This window comes from Acyrthosiphon pisum, chromosome A1 (genome assembly GCF_005508785.2).
Source record: "Acyrthosiphon pisum isolate AL4f chromosome A1, pea_aphid_22Mar2018_4r6ur, whole genome shotgun sequence".
Lineage (NCBI taxonomy): Eukaryota > Metazoa > Arthropoda > Insecta > Hemiptera > Aphididae > Acyrthosiphon > Acyrthosiphon pisum.
The window spans coordinates 131,961,699-131,978,868 of NC_042494.1; the positions used below are offsets into that span (position 1 = coordinate 131,961,699).

At 34.9% G+C, this 17,170-nt stretch overlaps 1 protein-coding gene across 1 annotated transcript; it reads right to left on the reverse strand.

Moving 5' to 3' along the window:
* Positions 1-1,297: 1,297 nt before the first annotated feature.
* On the reverse strand, positions 1,298-12,549 carry LOC100167132 (high mobility group protein DSP1). Its single transcript, XM_001944119.5, has 5 exons — positions 10,914-12,549; positions 6,585-6,752; positions 3,211-3,371; positions 2,964-3,138; positions 1,298-2,880 (listed from the first exon to the last, which is right to left on the reverse strand). The coding sequence occupies exons 1-5, from the start codon at positions 11,454-11,456 to the stop codon at positions 2,695-2,697; spliced, it is 1,233 nt and encodes a 410-aa protein (XP_001944154.1). The 5' UTR covers positions 11,457-12,549; the 3' UTR covers positions 1,298-2,694.
* Positions 12,550-17,170: the final 4,621 nt, after the last annotated feature.

The window sequence follows — 17,170 nt, forward strand, 5'->3', positions numbered from 1 at the left end:
CCCAAATAAATATTTGTTCATAATTGTAAAAGTATTTTTAACGTATTAATAAAATAAAGTTGAGTAGTAAATGACAAATGGCCACAGGTAAATGCTTATGATAGGTGGCAGAATCGATGTGAACAGCACCCGGCAAATCTGTAATTTATCTCGATAAATTAAATGCAGAGCGAGTCTGAGTGGCACCTGCGTAATAATATACCGCTATTAATAATTGCTAACCAGATACACAGTTGTTTAGATATTTTAGAATCTAGATAATGTTAACCAGCTATACCGGACGGCGGAAAAAGAGGGATTCGCGGTATATTATATACATATTACAATTATTATTATAATATAGATGTTGGGCGGTAATCCGCGGCAAAATAATTGCTTTTTATGGGCACCGGTCGGCCGACCAACTATACGTTTAACGATGATAAAAATAATTATTATTATAATTTACGTGTATAATAATATGTATGCAAACGAAACAGATTTTCTTCGTAACAGGATCACCGTTTAATTACAATAAATTATTATTCACGGCAATTATAGGGAAGGAGTTAACATTATTATTATGCCACGCCGGCGCCCAGAATCGGCTGCAGATTAATCTTAATTTTATATTCAACGATAACTTTGACACCACTGTATGATTCACTTGACACTGACAACTAACCGAAGAAGAAGAGTCTTCTCATTGCGTTAAAGCTCCGTAGACGATGGCGCTAACACCATTGAACACACGGCTAAAGATGTTCCAAAATGTCGACCAACCATATTGTAGACAGTAAGGACAGCTGGTTAGGTGCGAAACCAGTGTCTTCAGTGATGAGTTTCACCAACGTGTTGGTTTGTATGAAAAAATACTTTCTGGTATTTTATTAATACACGCTACTACACAGAGAAGCTCAGACTACGGAGCAATAGAATTTTACAACGATGACATCATTCCTAGCAACATTCAAAACACCACTGTAGAAAATACATTTATATTTTCATGTAATACACATCTCATTCATAATATTTACAACCAAGTATTATTCACTAGGCAGCAATACTACCAACTGGTGATAGCACTCTCAAAAACTCAAACACAACCATGTTGGTAGTTTTAAGGTACAACAATGTTTATTATTCAACGAAAAAGAATGATTTTGAAATAGTGTGATGGGGTTTTACGCAACTGCTAAACATAATATTAATTTTCAATTGATTCTTAATTACCGAATAATCAACAAGCATTTTATAACAATAAAATTTGAACCTTGAGGGTCGGTTTATACAAATAAAAAATAATAGTTTTCGTTTTCGTAATAATAATATTATATTCTATTAAAATTATAATTTTAAATACAAGTTAGCAACTGCTGTATGTTGGGAATATTGAATAAAAAAATAATAATTATAATAAATTTAAAACACAAGTTAGCAACTGCTGCATGTTGCATAAAATGATTAAAAAAATAATAATTATAAATTATATTAAATGATGTTTCATATTTTCAAATTGTTCAAATTATTTCTATTTTTATTAAAAATGTAGCATTTGTCTCAGTCAAAAAATACATCAATAAATTTATCTATACAAATTATAACATAAAATGAGCATATTTAATATTGAAGACAATAAAAACATGGTCAATAAGCTAAATCTAAAAAATAGATTTCATTATCTTTCTTTTGATTTAACCAAATTGAAGTTAAATGTCATTTACCATTCAAATTAAATGAAAATATACAATGAACATTATATTTTATCAATCAATTTAAAATGAATTGCTGAAATTGGAATAGAATTGCTTAAAACCTATATTAAATATTATGATATATCTAAAACAAATGAGTTTAAACCAATGAATTGTCGAAATCCTTCAACCGTGAATTATTTGTAGTTTATCAGAATATTATCAACTTAAAATAATTAAAAATAAAAGCCGAATATATTGTTTAAATTTTTTATTATTTTTTTTTTGCGAGAATATTTGTCACACAGCACGAAAGTGCATCTTTCATAGCGTACATATAAATATCCTTATAAACAGTATCAAGTTTGTATGTTATGGACTATATCCATTTTTTTTTATCTGATTACAAATACAAAAAGTGGTTTTCGTCATAACAAAAAAATCAAACTTAACTGTAAAATAAAAATCGATTTAGACAACATATGAATCTCCTATATGAAAATAATGAAATGGTAAAGATCTCGCAATTTATTTCCGCATGCGGTTTTCTCTCTAATATTAAAATTACAAATTAAAAAAAAAAATAAAAATAAACAAAAAAATTGTATGTACAAAAAATAAAATTACATTTATATTTTACAGGAGGTAATTTTCAGTTAAAACCTTAATTAAATAAAAAAATCCAATGGCATAATTTAATATTATACTCCTGGAAAATTAAAATGTAATTTTAAAATTCATCATAATATATCAGTCTGTAAAGAAATATTTTTACGGTAAATTTTGTAAAGTTTTAGTAAAAATATAGGAATCTCTAATATAAAAATTAAAAATTTGAATCCAATATTTATTATTATTTTTTTTTGTTGAGACAAAACCAATTTTCTACAGTTTTTCTGTACAAAATTACTTTTTAATCTATAACTTAAAAATTAACTTATTTGTATTTACAAATTTTAAAATTAATATTTTCGAGGTACGAAAAGAAAAAAAAAAGATTCTGATGTGAATCTGAAAGAGATCACTCGTCATCGTCTTCATCATCATCATCTTCGTCACTTTCATCTTTTACTGCCATCATTTGTTGCTGTTGCTGTTGCTGTTGTTGTTGTGCAAGTATTTGTTGCTGTTGTTGTACCAACATTTGATGTTGTTGTTGTTGTTGTAACAAGGTAGGCTTGCCCTTGTTTTTGTACTCGGTCATTTCCTGTTGAGCAATTACAAAAATTAATACAGAAACCCTAAAATTGTATTTAAATAATCAACACATTCAATTTAAATAGAACATACCCTTTCATATCTGGCTTTATCTTTTTCTGCCATTGCTTCGTACTTCTGTTTCACTGTAATATCAGCATCAGACCATTTTTTTCCCAATTCTTTGGCTACATCACCTACGCCATATTCTGGGTTCACAGCCTTAACTTTTCCACGTTCATCATTACAGAACCAGAAGAAAGCAGACCTTTAATAAGATAAAAATGTATTATTTGCATATATTTATTAATTACTTCAAAATAATAAAAAGAATACTAACAAGGAGCGTTTTGGTGCATTAGGATCCTTGATTTGCTTCCTCTTCTTACCACGCACTTTTTCACCCTTTGGTGGAATATAGCTTTGCATTTCAGTATCATATCTTAACTTGTCCTTATCAGCCATTTCATGGAATCTTTTCTTTTCTTTCTCATTCATTGTCTAAAAAAAAAAAAAAAGAAATGATATAGTAATAAATAATAATATACAATGTACTTATACTATTTATTTATTTCTAAGAGGATGTCAGTGTAATATTTGTTTTCTCTCAGACCCGCGCCAATATAGATAAAACCACTTCCACCATAAACAGTTTTTTTTTTTATGATTTTCGAGCTTAAAGTAAAATCACCCATTACAAAAATTATAGAGAATAATACATTTGAGGATATAGCATATTGGTTGTATAATATTTTATTATTATTTGAATTTAACTTTCAAAATAAAAAAAAAAATTGTACCTAAATTTAAATGTTCTTTAAATTGATTTTGAGACAATATTTAGGCAAAACGATATGTCTACACAAAAACTAAAATAAATTATTCTTTATTGTTTTTCTAATGGTTGATTTTCTTTTAAGATTATTCAAAAACATAAAAAAAACTATTCTGAATTTTTGTTGTGCATGGGATAGAAAACAAAGAGTGCACTGACATCCTCTTAATGTTATTGTTTGTATTTAAATTAATGTGCTGTGTTGAGATTAAATTTTAATGTTTTTAATAGGTAAATGAAAATTGCATTAATAATCAACGAAAATAACATAATAGTACAATAATAGCTCATTATTTAATTACTGTTTACATTATAATTAATGAATAATTGATTTAAAATTAATAAATAGATTATCAAATTAAAATATCTGGCCTCCCGGACATTCCCCCCGCTACTATCACATCGGATAGAGCAAGCCAATTGATATTTTTGTGGCACATTTAAATATAATATATAACCCACGGGACACTGCTAATTTAAAACTCGATAATATATTATTCTCCAGTAGACAGTGGTGGCAGAACTTACTAACAAGGGACGACCACATTTAAATTAACACAAATGTATACAGGAACACGACCTAAGGAGGACTCTTAAACCACAAATACAGAACTAGATAATATTATACGTGGAGAGAGAAAGGGGAACATGGCCACAGCAGCAGAATTCACAGCGCATTATAATAGAGATTCGTCGATATTATATAACTCCCAACCCCCTGTGTATCACCACACCATCACCCCGCCATGGCCGATGTATCTTTGAAAAGAGCTTAATGTGCGAGAACCGCGTGCGCGCGTGTGTGCAGGCTGGCTATTACCCGCGCCGTGAGGGTGCGGCGAACACACAGGGTGATGTTTAGGGGTGGGGGGGTTAATTTTAATAATTGCGCCAGCGCTCTCAGTTTTAAACTCCGCCGCCATGTTATCCCCGCACCCTCCAGAAAACAACCCCAGCATTTTACACACAAAAAATCGATGGTAGAACCCCCGAGCTCATTCCTACACACACACACACACACACACGCATAGCAGTTTCCCTCCCTCTACACCCCCTGTTAGACGACACCAGCAGGCAAATAACCCGGCTACTACGATTCCTGCAGTTTAATTTATTTTTTTACCGTTTTTAATAATAAATAATAACTCGCACAATAATATTCATAGCGAACTCGACGAAAATACAATAATAATATTATTAGTATTATTAATATGATGACAAACATTACGATTGAAAATTCGTCTTCCGCGTTACATCACTTACACAACATATTATTCTAAATAAAACGAATTCGCCACCACCGCCATTCCCATTCCTTTCTCCCTTTTAACCACCGTATGGCATTTAATGTGTCCGGTGTGTATCCCGAGGTCGCGTGTTTTAACCGAAATGGACGAATAAAATAAAGTACCAGCTTGTACATTAATAATAAATAAACGCGGGCGTCTGTGTACAATTTAACACAAAAAATACACACGTAACGTGCGCACGCGCCGACGCTTTGTACGATTGCGAGAATGGTTGTGAAATAATATTTATACGGACAAGAAAATAATATTATATTAAATATTCTAATATATTATTATTTTGTTTTAAATTATACGAAAAACATTCGGTGGCGGCGGCTGCAACAATAACGCGAGACGGTTCAAATATTATATTTTTTTCCATCTATATTATTGTTGGCAGCAGTGGGTGCCGGTTAATCGTGTGTGTGCTCGTTCGTTGTTTGTGAGCGCACGACAAGGACGGGACGGATCGAGCGCGCGGGGTAACGACGATCTATCGTACAAAAACTGGTTCCCTGGTATGTGCTGGATGGCTGCTGCTGCTGACCCATCCTCTCACCCCCTTAACGGAAAACCAGTCCTACGGAACCCCAGCCGGCCGGCAACAACAGCAACCGCACACGGTCACATAAAGACATGGTGCTGGCGCAACAAACGCGCGCGCGCGCAACACACGGCACACCAACCATTTTGTTTCGACAGAAAAATTAAAACATTTAATTTTCAATATTAATAAAATATATTATATCGCGCGCAGGAAACGGGTGCAATAATATTCGGGAGGCATTGCTAATAATAATAATCGAATAAAAACGACACATACACGCCGACGCAAAACAAAACATTATATAGTTGGAAGGTATATAATATTAATATTATTTTATAGCAGTGAACAGCAGTCTTGGAAATTACGAAATCGTTACAATAAAAGAATTATGTACAGCAGTAGTAGAGAGCAGGTGGTGCGCGCAATCGCTTTTTGTGTCTACCTATATATAAAATGTTGTTATGGGTGTTATAACGACGACGACGGACCGAGTAATTTCCTCCAAAAAGAAACAGTTTTGGTTTTTTTTTTTTACGGTTCAAATTTTAATGAATTCCAGCTGCCGCCACGAGTCCTACACAACGACGAGCTCGTACGGACGTTATATTCACGTGTCATATTTGACTTTTTAATTTGGAATGGAAAACGAAAAAATGAAATACAGCCTTCGAGCACACGTCGTCGTCTCGATAATCATCGCGACGGAAAAATTTGGCAAGCAGATTCGGTCGGAAAGAGAAAATTTACTGGATTTTTTTTCATCATGACATAGTCGGTGGTTTATAGTTGTTCACGAGAGAGGCTCGATTTGGGTCTGGGAGAAAGGAAAAATTACGGATTTTTTTTATATTTTTTGTCGGTCATCAGAAACGTGTAATATTATTATTATTAGTCGCCGTCGTCGTCGGGGACAACGGCAGTGCGCGATGACGACTAGAGCACGAGTTTTTTATAATTATGCGCGCGCGGCCAATTAGCCGTCTTGGTGTGTCGGGTGTGTTAAAATATAAACGTAAATATTAAATAGGTTTTGTGACACTGACCTTCCACCTTTCGGCGCATTTCTTCGAGAACTCCGCGAAAATGACATTCTCATCGGGGTGTTTCTTTTTGTGCTCTTCGCGGCACGTTTGTACGAAGAACGCGTACGCGGTCATACGACCTCTGGGTTTCGCATCGGTCCCTTTTCCTCTAGGCATTTTCCCTCGGTTCTGAAAAACAATAAACGTTACGTCAATATTATATTATTTATGACGCACAAGATGTACACAAAAACATTGGTCAATGTCCTTCCTACTCATCACACAGCACAATATACCCAACGTTTTAAATAATTTAAATATATCCAACGTGCAACGGCGAACCGCACACTCTTAGAAACGCACACGATGGTCGCCGCTCGGTTATTTTAAACAGTTATTTGTTTTCATTTACCCGTGGTAAAAATTTAACTCATCTTCGGGTTAACTGCTCTTCGCAATACGTTCTTACAATACATGTGGTTATTAGTTATTACACAAAACGCATTTACTGAACACCTGAAAACTAGTGGGGTTTGTGTTAGCTACAATATAAACATCTGCCTTTAATACACGTTTTGTCATATTCGTAAATACCAGTATATAAAACAACTACAAAAACTATAAAAAGAAATAACCGTTTTACAATTTTTAAGTAAAATAAAATTGATTTTACAATTTACTACACAATGCTGTACACTGTTACTATCAAAAAACCACAATTAAATCTACTTGTTGTTTGCATCCAATAATGAACGTAAAATATGCGAATGTTCAAAGGTTGTTAGGAAATACAAAATTATTGCAATAATTATTACAATATAATTAGCATTGTTGCATCATTAGAGCATATACAAGTGGCTGTTCCCCAAAATCTTAAAATTTATTGGTAAAAATAATCTATGTATTACATTCAGATAGTGGTTCAGCCCGTGATAAATCATTATCAACTAGAGACTAATTAGTAAATTGTATCAATCATTATATTTATTTATGGATTTTTTTCAAGTCATATTGGCAAGGTTCCGAAAAAAATGTGTTGACCACTTTTATGAATTAACTTTTTTTAATTAATAGTTATTACTTATTGCCGGATAACAAGATAACCATTGATATTGAACAAAATTTTTGTAGCTATTAAATCGCATCATTGTGTTCAAGCTATAGAAAGGTCCAGGTCGAAATAAAAAAACAGATATATCACTTAAGAGTTGAGTTCTTCTATACACAGATATCTATACAAAATACCATTATGTTAATGCCATATAAACAAAATTAAAATATCAATTTCAAAATATTCATAATTGTATAAATACACTTGAAATAATAAAATAGTTATAAACAGTTATCCAAAGAAAAAAATTTTATCTGAAATTTTTAGTGATATAAATATTATATTATTGAAGGACAAATTATGAAATTGTACAAGAAGATTACTAGTGTTATTTAGTATTATTGGTCTTCAAATATTGAATTCAAGCGAAAGTTTGAATATGTTAATGTTACTTAATATTGTTGTATAGATGAAAACAATATTAGTGAATTATGAACAATATTTAGATGTTATTGATAAACAACAAGTTACATTTAAAGATACAACTGATACAAGCATTTGTTATTAAATATTTTTAAAATCTTAAATAATTTGGATGATTACTATATTATTATTAAATCGTATTGTATAAATAGGATTATTATGAAATACACTGTTAGTTATCGGAATCTATTTTTATTCCATAGTTTTGGGAATATCAAATGAAATGATAATATTATACTCATACGATGTAAAATACATTAATTAAGTGGTGTATGGAAAATACCAAGATATGAATAATTCAAAAATATAAATTCTACATTAAACGCTCATAGTAATTTAGACAAATTAAGAAGTGCAAGTGTTACATAATTTAATATAATGTAAAACACTACAAAGGTTCTTATTTTCATTCATTAGCAGTGTTTTAACGTGTTACGTGATTTCGCATTGTTCTAAATAGCAAAGTGAAACAGTTTATTGTAAATCGACAGTTATTGAAAGTGAAGGCTAATGACCTGGACCAATAAATATAAAAATAAAAATCATTTTAAACATTACAGCCGCACAGACAGCACGCAAATAGTTTGATCAATGGTATAATACTTTTATCAATGGTTTCCACAATTTTATGATAATCCGAGAATAGCTAATCATTAAATTATAAAAGACTACTGTATAATGAATGTTGTGTATGAAAATTATTTATCGTTAATAAGCAAAAATATAATCAATTATATCACCTTATCTTGTTCGTAATAGATAATAAGGTATAACTTTTGACACAATCAATTAATTGGTTAAAACATAAAAAGCACCAACTTTTAGGCCGAATTCGATTAAACCGAAAAAACTGGTTTTACTGGCAGTAAAATAACAATTATTAAAATAAAAAAAAAATAACAGTAAAACCTGTAGCTACTCTAACAAAAGAAACAGGTTCTTGTTTAATCCTTTCCCTAGTAGTAAATTATTTTGAAGTTCTTAAAATATTTTTACTAATTATTGTAAGATGCCAAAATCACGAGCAGAAGGTAATAATATACATTTAAAAACATATACAATCGATTGCACCTATTTACAAAAGTTTTAGCAAAAATAGATTTGTCCTATTTTTTATTGCTATTATTTAATAATGCAATTTTATTTTGGTGGAAAAAATACAGCAAATAATTTAGATATACTGAATAATATTTACAAATTACAACGCGAAAGCAAACTACTAGTAGTGAATAATAAATTATTTTCTTGGAACTGCTGGACCAGAAATAATAATCCATGAAGGCTATAGAACCCTAAAAAACCTTGGCATTGGTCTGTCTTTGTGAACAATTAACATCTGTTTTGATATCATTGGTACTCAAAATATATAATAACAATAGTATTTAACTGAAATAAATGATTTCGATTAGTTAATTTAATTAGCTATCTGAAACACACTATATGACGTATGGAATAGGTGAATACACCGAATACACAGGTATAGGAACTGAATCGTTCATTTATTTCATAATTATTGTGCATTAAAATTTAAAACAGCGCCTAAAATTACATAATATTATTGTCCACTATTTATAAAAATAGACTATTTTTGAGAACAAAACTACCACAATAAGAAGAATATAGGGCAGCTCGTGGCTATTAACCACCACTTGGATGCAATCAGAATTCCTTAGTTTCCTCGAGGTAATTCCCTGAAATTAGGCTGACAACCTGTACCTACCTACAATAATGAACAATATTACGATTACAATTTTTAATCGGCGGGCAATAGTGTAAAATTATAATACGTTGACCACTATCACAGTTTAACAAGAACAATGTTATAACATAATAATAATAATAATATAATGTGGGTAACTCGCGCGTTGTTCTAAGGCCACATAACTTTCTATTTATCTACTCAATGACAAATTTATCAGTCGGAATTGCAACGAAAAATGCGTATAACGTTACAACGCTTTTCGCGATAGATTGTGTGGAACGAGAAAAAATCCGTAAGCAGTAAAAATACCGACCCGATCGGATTTAGGTAAATCTCGGGACTTGAGACGATGGATGCGAAAATACATCGTTGCTCACGCATTTTTGAACGGGTGGGCACACATTCGAAGAAAAAGTGGAGATCAACAATCAAAAAACAGTTCCGAAACCGCAGTCCACGAACATGTTCGTCATTGTCCTATCGGCTAGGTAGCAGAAAAACAACGCGTGGACGACTAACAAACATATTGTGAATGAAATCACAAAAATACACAACAACGCACAACAACGCACAACATACGAGAGATAAGGTTAAACGCTGACTCCCACGAGTAAACGTCACGCGGTCAGTGATAATTAGCGGGATGTACACACAACAATTGTTGTTGTTGACATTTGAATAAAATTCCAACGGGCCGAGATTGATTAACGCTTTACGTGAAGACTACATCGGTCTGACCGAAAACAAAAAGCCATGATCGTCGATAACGACGACGGTGCTGCTGCAGAGATTATCGACTTCTACAAACTACTCGGCAAAACGAAAAATATGACCGGAAGCGCGGCCGCACTCGAAAATACGTATACACGCGCAAATAATATTTCTATTTATCAGCTCTCTACAGATAAACGCGCATAACATACATGGACAGCACAGCACGATGAATACATTTTACTGTGTACACAAATAATGATAAATAATCGTGTGGCGCGCGCGCGCGTCGTCGCGTTATCAGACACACGCGTACGGCGTACGTACCCACGTACGTACGTACATGGGGATAAACGCATACGCAAACGCTAACCCACGACACAACAACAACACCACCAATTACCATGATCGAGTTAGGAGACGGAACGTTGTGCACGTTTTGAATGTTGTTGTCCATGGCTCCCGGGTACGACCACCATTGAGCCGCGGCGGCGGCGGCGATACCGTAGCTGTCCGCGTAGTTGGCCATCGGGTTCCTGGAGCTGCTCGTGACCGTCGTCGACACGTTGCTGTTGCTGTTGCTAGTCGACACGCCGCCGGTGTTGTTCAGCTGCTGTTGCTGTTGCTGCTGCTGCAGCTGCTGGTGCTGCTGGTGGCTGAACGACGACGCCATCTTATAGAACTGCTGAGCCGCGGACACCGCGGCGGCCGCCTGCTGCTGTTGCTGCTGCGCGGCCGCTGCCACGGCAGCCAGTTGCTGCTGGTGATGCTGGTTCAGCAAGTGCTGCTGCTGCTGCTGTTGCTGTTGCTGCTGCTGCTGCTGCATGTGCTGTTGTTGCTGCTGCTGCTGTTCCTGGCTGTTGCCCCACCACAGGTTGGCAGCGGCGGCCGCGTGGTCGTCTCGGTTGCCCCAGCCGACATTGTTGCCCGCGCGGTTCTCGGACATGCCGCCGGACTGCGAATGGTGCGGGATTTTTCACACGGATAATACACACGGCACACGATCGGACACCAGACGTGACGCACACACGCGCGTACACTGGGCACTGTTGGTCGCGGTGTGTTTGATACGCGGCGGGTGTCGGTAGTCAAATTATGTGTATATATTAAAATATTATATTATACGAACGCGGCGCACACGTTACGTGGTCGGCGTGTGCGTGTGTATGTATGTATATACTCGGTCGGTTCGCGTACGTACGTATGTGGTGTGCCGCCGAGTGCGTAGCGGGGCGAAATCAAATGTATATATGTGTGTGCACCACGCGAGTATGTGCGGAAAAAAAAAACAAAGGGAACGACGGACGCGTGTGTGTAGTATATAATATCTCACTGTAAACGCGCGGCCGACGGTTAAAACTGCGGTGGAAAAGGCGGAGAGAAGGAGAAAAAATAACGAGGCAGACCTGCGTGTTGCCCGCCACTAGCCGAACGACGACGACGACGGCGACAACGGATGTTACCCCCACCGCCCGTTTCATAAAAACCCAATGGCGCGGCCGGCCCCTCCGACCGTGATGTAGCTACCGGTAACCGGCATTGCCAACCTCATCTCTAGAAATCGTGAACGGCCGAACAAAGAACATTTATATGCGCGCGTACATTGAAGGGCGGGCGGGCGACCGGGCTGGCTGGTTGGCAGGCAAACGTTGGTCGCGCGCGCGCGAGCGAGCGAGAGGAGAGGGACGCGGCGAGAGAAACGAAATAAAAACCGCGCTCGCGCGCGCCAAGGCCACCGGTCGTTCAAGGTTTCCGCAGTTCACCACCGCCGACGTAAGGCGCGCGTGGACGGCGGCATACACGCCAACGACGCACGGCGGTGGTGGCGGCGTCCTTTCCCTTTTTTTCCCTCCAGCGGCACACGCACTCGCACGGAATATTCTCTCGGAGGAAACGCGGTCGTAGTTGATAGTGGCGAGGGGCACGGTTTTCTCAATAAAAGACGTTATAAACGAAAAATTATCGTATCGCCGAGTAACGAAAAAACACCACCACCAACATTACCGTAAACACTGCCGCCACCACTTGCACGGACTCATGGAATTACTTGGGATTAATAATAATAATATATTATATTTATTATATATACGAAAATACGTGCAACCGTGATATCATTGTTTTGTTACAAAACGTACGTCACGACGGTTGAAAATGGCGGGATTTTTGGTTAGGAAATTATTTTTTTTATTCTTCCCGTACCGTCCTGTCCCGCCGATTAATCGTTTTCGAATACAACAATCGATACACGATTACGGAACCGCGGCCGCCCGGCATTGTGGTTAGTGGTTATTCTCTTTGGATATTTTGTGCCGTACGACGTTTGGCGCGCCAACTGGGAAACACGCGGTTCGGCGTCGAATTGACGACTGTCGCGGGCGCCCGCCAGCGGAGAGAACGCGTTTAAACGGCAATGGCTGCGCGACGGCGTCCTTTCGGTCAATAATAATAATAATAATATCGTATTATAACGCATAGGGATATAATGTGGTGTGTGTTGGTGTATATGCGCGCGCGCTCCGTCACCGCCGCCATTTACTCGACGAAAACACGGGTTTTTCGAAACTTGAGAAAGAGAACAACACGGTGTTGATAATCCGGAAGGGGGTAATCCCCTTAGAACAAAATAATTAGCAAATAAGACCTCCGCACAAACAACGTCGCCGACCTTAATATTAAGACCTTTAAAAACCACCGTCGGCGTTTAAACCAAATTGTACATAATTTCAAATTATTAAAAACAATAATAATAAATCGTTATCCGATCCCGAGCAACGGAACGTCGTCGCCACAACACACAACAAATCGTGCTACACGATGATAAAATATTACTGTGCGTCACATAACATGTACATTATTACGGGGAGGGTTGTAGCCGCCCGTTCGAATACAAGCTCCTTCGTTATCAACAGACGACAATGACAAAAATGAAAATCATACTTTGGACAGAGAACAAATTCCGACGACGAAGACACTATTTTAGATAACCGTCGGCCCTGAGAAACGAATGATTGAACCGAATCTGCGATTTTGGTCACCCTGCGGTATAAACAGCGTAAACACAAGCACAGCACAGCCCGGGCGAGCACAGCATGTGCTGCCACCGGGGATGCAAAGAGTTTTATTACTGCCTGGGCTGTGCGCGCCCTTTTATCATTGATTATAAATACACAACACCATTTAAATCAATGATTTCGTGCACACGGCTGCACGAAATCCTGGAAAATTTGTCGTCCTCCTCACCGTCCGAAACGAACTATTGACATTACGACATGCTTTGTAATCGACGAGATAATTATCAAGAATTAATAATGACTACATAATAACAATAATATGATCAATAATATTTTCATTTCCATCCTATATACGTATATATATCACCTGCCTACCGCTGAAATATTTTATTTGTTTATTTTAAATCTTAATAATTATATATAGTAGTATTGAATTTTTAATACTTAAGACAAATCGTAAAAATAGAAGGTAATGAAGTTTGATTTAATATATAAAATCAGTAGGCGCATCACATAATAATATGTGTTGTGTTATTTCAATTTTATAGTTTTATATTATGTTATTTCAAATATAATAATACCATTAGTTCGATAAATACTGTAATAACTAATAAGGTTATCGAATAGATGGGTAATAAATAATTATGTCATTGAAGTAAAATACACTACATACATTTAAAAAATATACCAAGTAGATTATTGAATTTTAATGTACGGACATATATATTTATAAGATAATTATGTATAGAAATTACAATTAATTTTCTATTTTTTTTTTGTAAAAAAAGAGTTCGATATTTATCGATAATGTAAACTATATAGTTAAATCTACAATTATACATATATCAAGGAGACAGGTACACAATTGTAGTTTTTTTCTTCAAAATGTATATGTATAAAAATACTTATGGAAGTAATGCGTAATAATAAAAATAATATACCTAGCAGAAATTATAATCAGTTCTCTACTTTTTAATCAATCATTTATACAGTAAGACAACAGATATGAAAATTATTATGATAAACCAAAGTCTATTTATGTAAGATAAATTGGTGTTCAAATGAAATACCTAGAAAAATTATTTTTTCGAAATAGGTAGTACTAGGTAGTAGTAATGACATTTTGACAAAATTCATTGTTGCCAAAAAATATTTATTTAATTATCTTGATAACTTATTAAGTACCTATCATCATAATTTTATCATACTCGGTTTGGTGGTTTTGGTAAATTAAAAATGTGATATTTCCCTTAATGAATACGTTAATATCATTTCAATATTAATTATGTATTCCAAATAACGAGTCAAATACCAAAAATCATGACAAAACTATAAAAACACTGTCAACTATTTACATACCCTAAGCTTATTATTTATAACTTAAAAATATTAATAAAATACTGGTAGTAAATAACATTGTTGTCTTACTATAGACTTACACATTAGCTTACATGATTATGTTTGCAGTCAGTTATTAATTAATACTATTTGATTATTGTACACACAATTTTGATATATACAGACATTAAGTTTACATTTTTATAAATATTGTTTATTGTAACAATAAAAATCAGTTTCGCATAAATATTCACCTAAATTTTAGATTCCAAAATATAATGTTACAATAATATTATTTACAATAGGTTAAAATTGGAGGAATCAAAAATTTGTTTAATAAATCTAAAATAGTTTTTGTTAAATACAACATAATATACAGTTCCACAACAACTATTAATATTTTCATAATTAAAATGTAACAAGACAAGTCGACAAACGGCAATTAAAAGGAAAACACAAACTATTTAAAATAGATACTAAATTGTTCTGAAACCGACAAAATATGTTATATGTTTACGCTATATCGAGTAATTCCGTTGAAACCGAACTACCCTAAAATGTTATAAATCGAGATTCTATTTTAATTCCTCTCGGTATATCGCAGCGGTCCATACACAAAACCAACAACAAGAATAAACAAATTATATAAGAAATTAAATTAGTTAAATCTAAGTAGCCAATTAAATCATAATAATAATATATACCTAACAAAATGTTTGTAACACAATGGTAAAATATATACTTACAAATTTGTCTTCTTCCGGGAATTGAAAAAAATTATAAATTAAAATATTTCGGCTTAGTGGACGAAAAACAAAGTGTAACACACATTCGTAAACGACAATAATATTGTTTCTCAAAGAGTAACCACTAATGAGACAGTGTTATTAAAATGTAATATATATATAGATATATTATGGTATATATATTTGTATCATAATATTATTACTATTACGTACCTATCGAATTTTACCGAAACGAGTTAGAACTTTGAAAAATGATCGTCGTCGATGAAAACGAGAGAGAAGAATATTATATGAACACACGATTTGTGTACAAGAATTTAAAAACTGTTAAACCCACGGAAATGGTTCGTATTATTTGCTTATGGTGTGTAGCGGCGTCCCCATTAGTCGACGCCAACGTTTCGGTGGTAAGTAGTATCAATGGTTTCGTAATGTTTCGTGCTCGGTATACTAACGCCATCTGTCTGACCGAAACGCACCTAACGTTCCCCTATCAATCTACCAACCGTTTTTCGGTCGTTATGTGAACACAAGTCGCCTCCGGTATATATGGTACGTCCCTACGTGCGGTATATAACGCTCGACGATTACATAAAACTTGTTGTGGAAACCACACAGAATTGTGTACCTACGTTATCGTACACAACAATTATTATTATTATTGCATTAAACCGGCACCCGTTGTAGGTACGCGAGGAACGATAAAAAATATTATTATTGACATTTAACCGGCCGATCGATCGCTGACCAAGACCAACACTGTTGGGGAACAATTAACGTCGGATGTAGTTTTCTACACACACAAAATAATAATAATACCTGCCAACATCACCGCGCCATAACGCGACAAAACCCGTACATGGTAATGTGCTAACGATAAAAACGAAGAGCCGACGACAAAGATGGCAATCATTTTTAAGTCTAATGACGTCGTGTGTTCCTTGAACATGCACACGCACAATACTCTCGTATTAATCTTTTACAAAACACTTGTACACAGCAGTTGCAGTAAAATATGAGCGCAATGCAAATAAAAAATTAGTAGTTGTAAAATAATATAGTACAATTTTGCCGACTTGCCAGAGTTAACACGTTACGTAACACCACCGCGTAGCGATAATAACATTAATACGTCGATAATAATAGTATAATATGTGGGCACCTCCTAATTGATGATGATAATAATAACAACAGTAGGTGTAATTATAGCGACCATGGCTGCTTAAATCGTCGTCGTCGACCAGCGTTTTTACCGCAAACGCGTTAAAATAACATAACATAATAAACGATTGAAATTAAATATAATATACTTACATGTTATTGTTATGGTATATTTTGATTTCAACTCCACTGAGAACACTCTGAGATCAAGTCTGGTCTGCGCCCGGTCGATTCTGGAGATTATCACCGTCAATATTAAGGTATTCTGGAGCTAGAAACGAACAAAACGGACAAAAGAAGTTAGACTGTGGCCAATAGAATAGTGCAAGTTAGAAAAACGATTCGCGTCGTTTGCAGAAACGATTTTAATAACAGTAAAAATTTAATAATTAATAATCGACTAC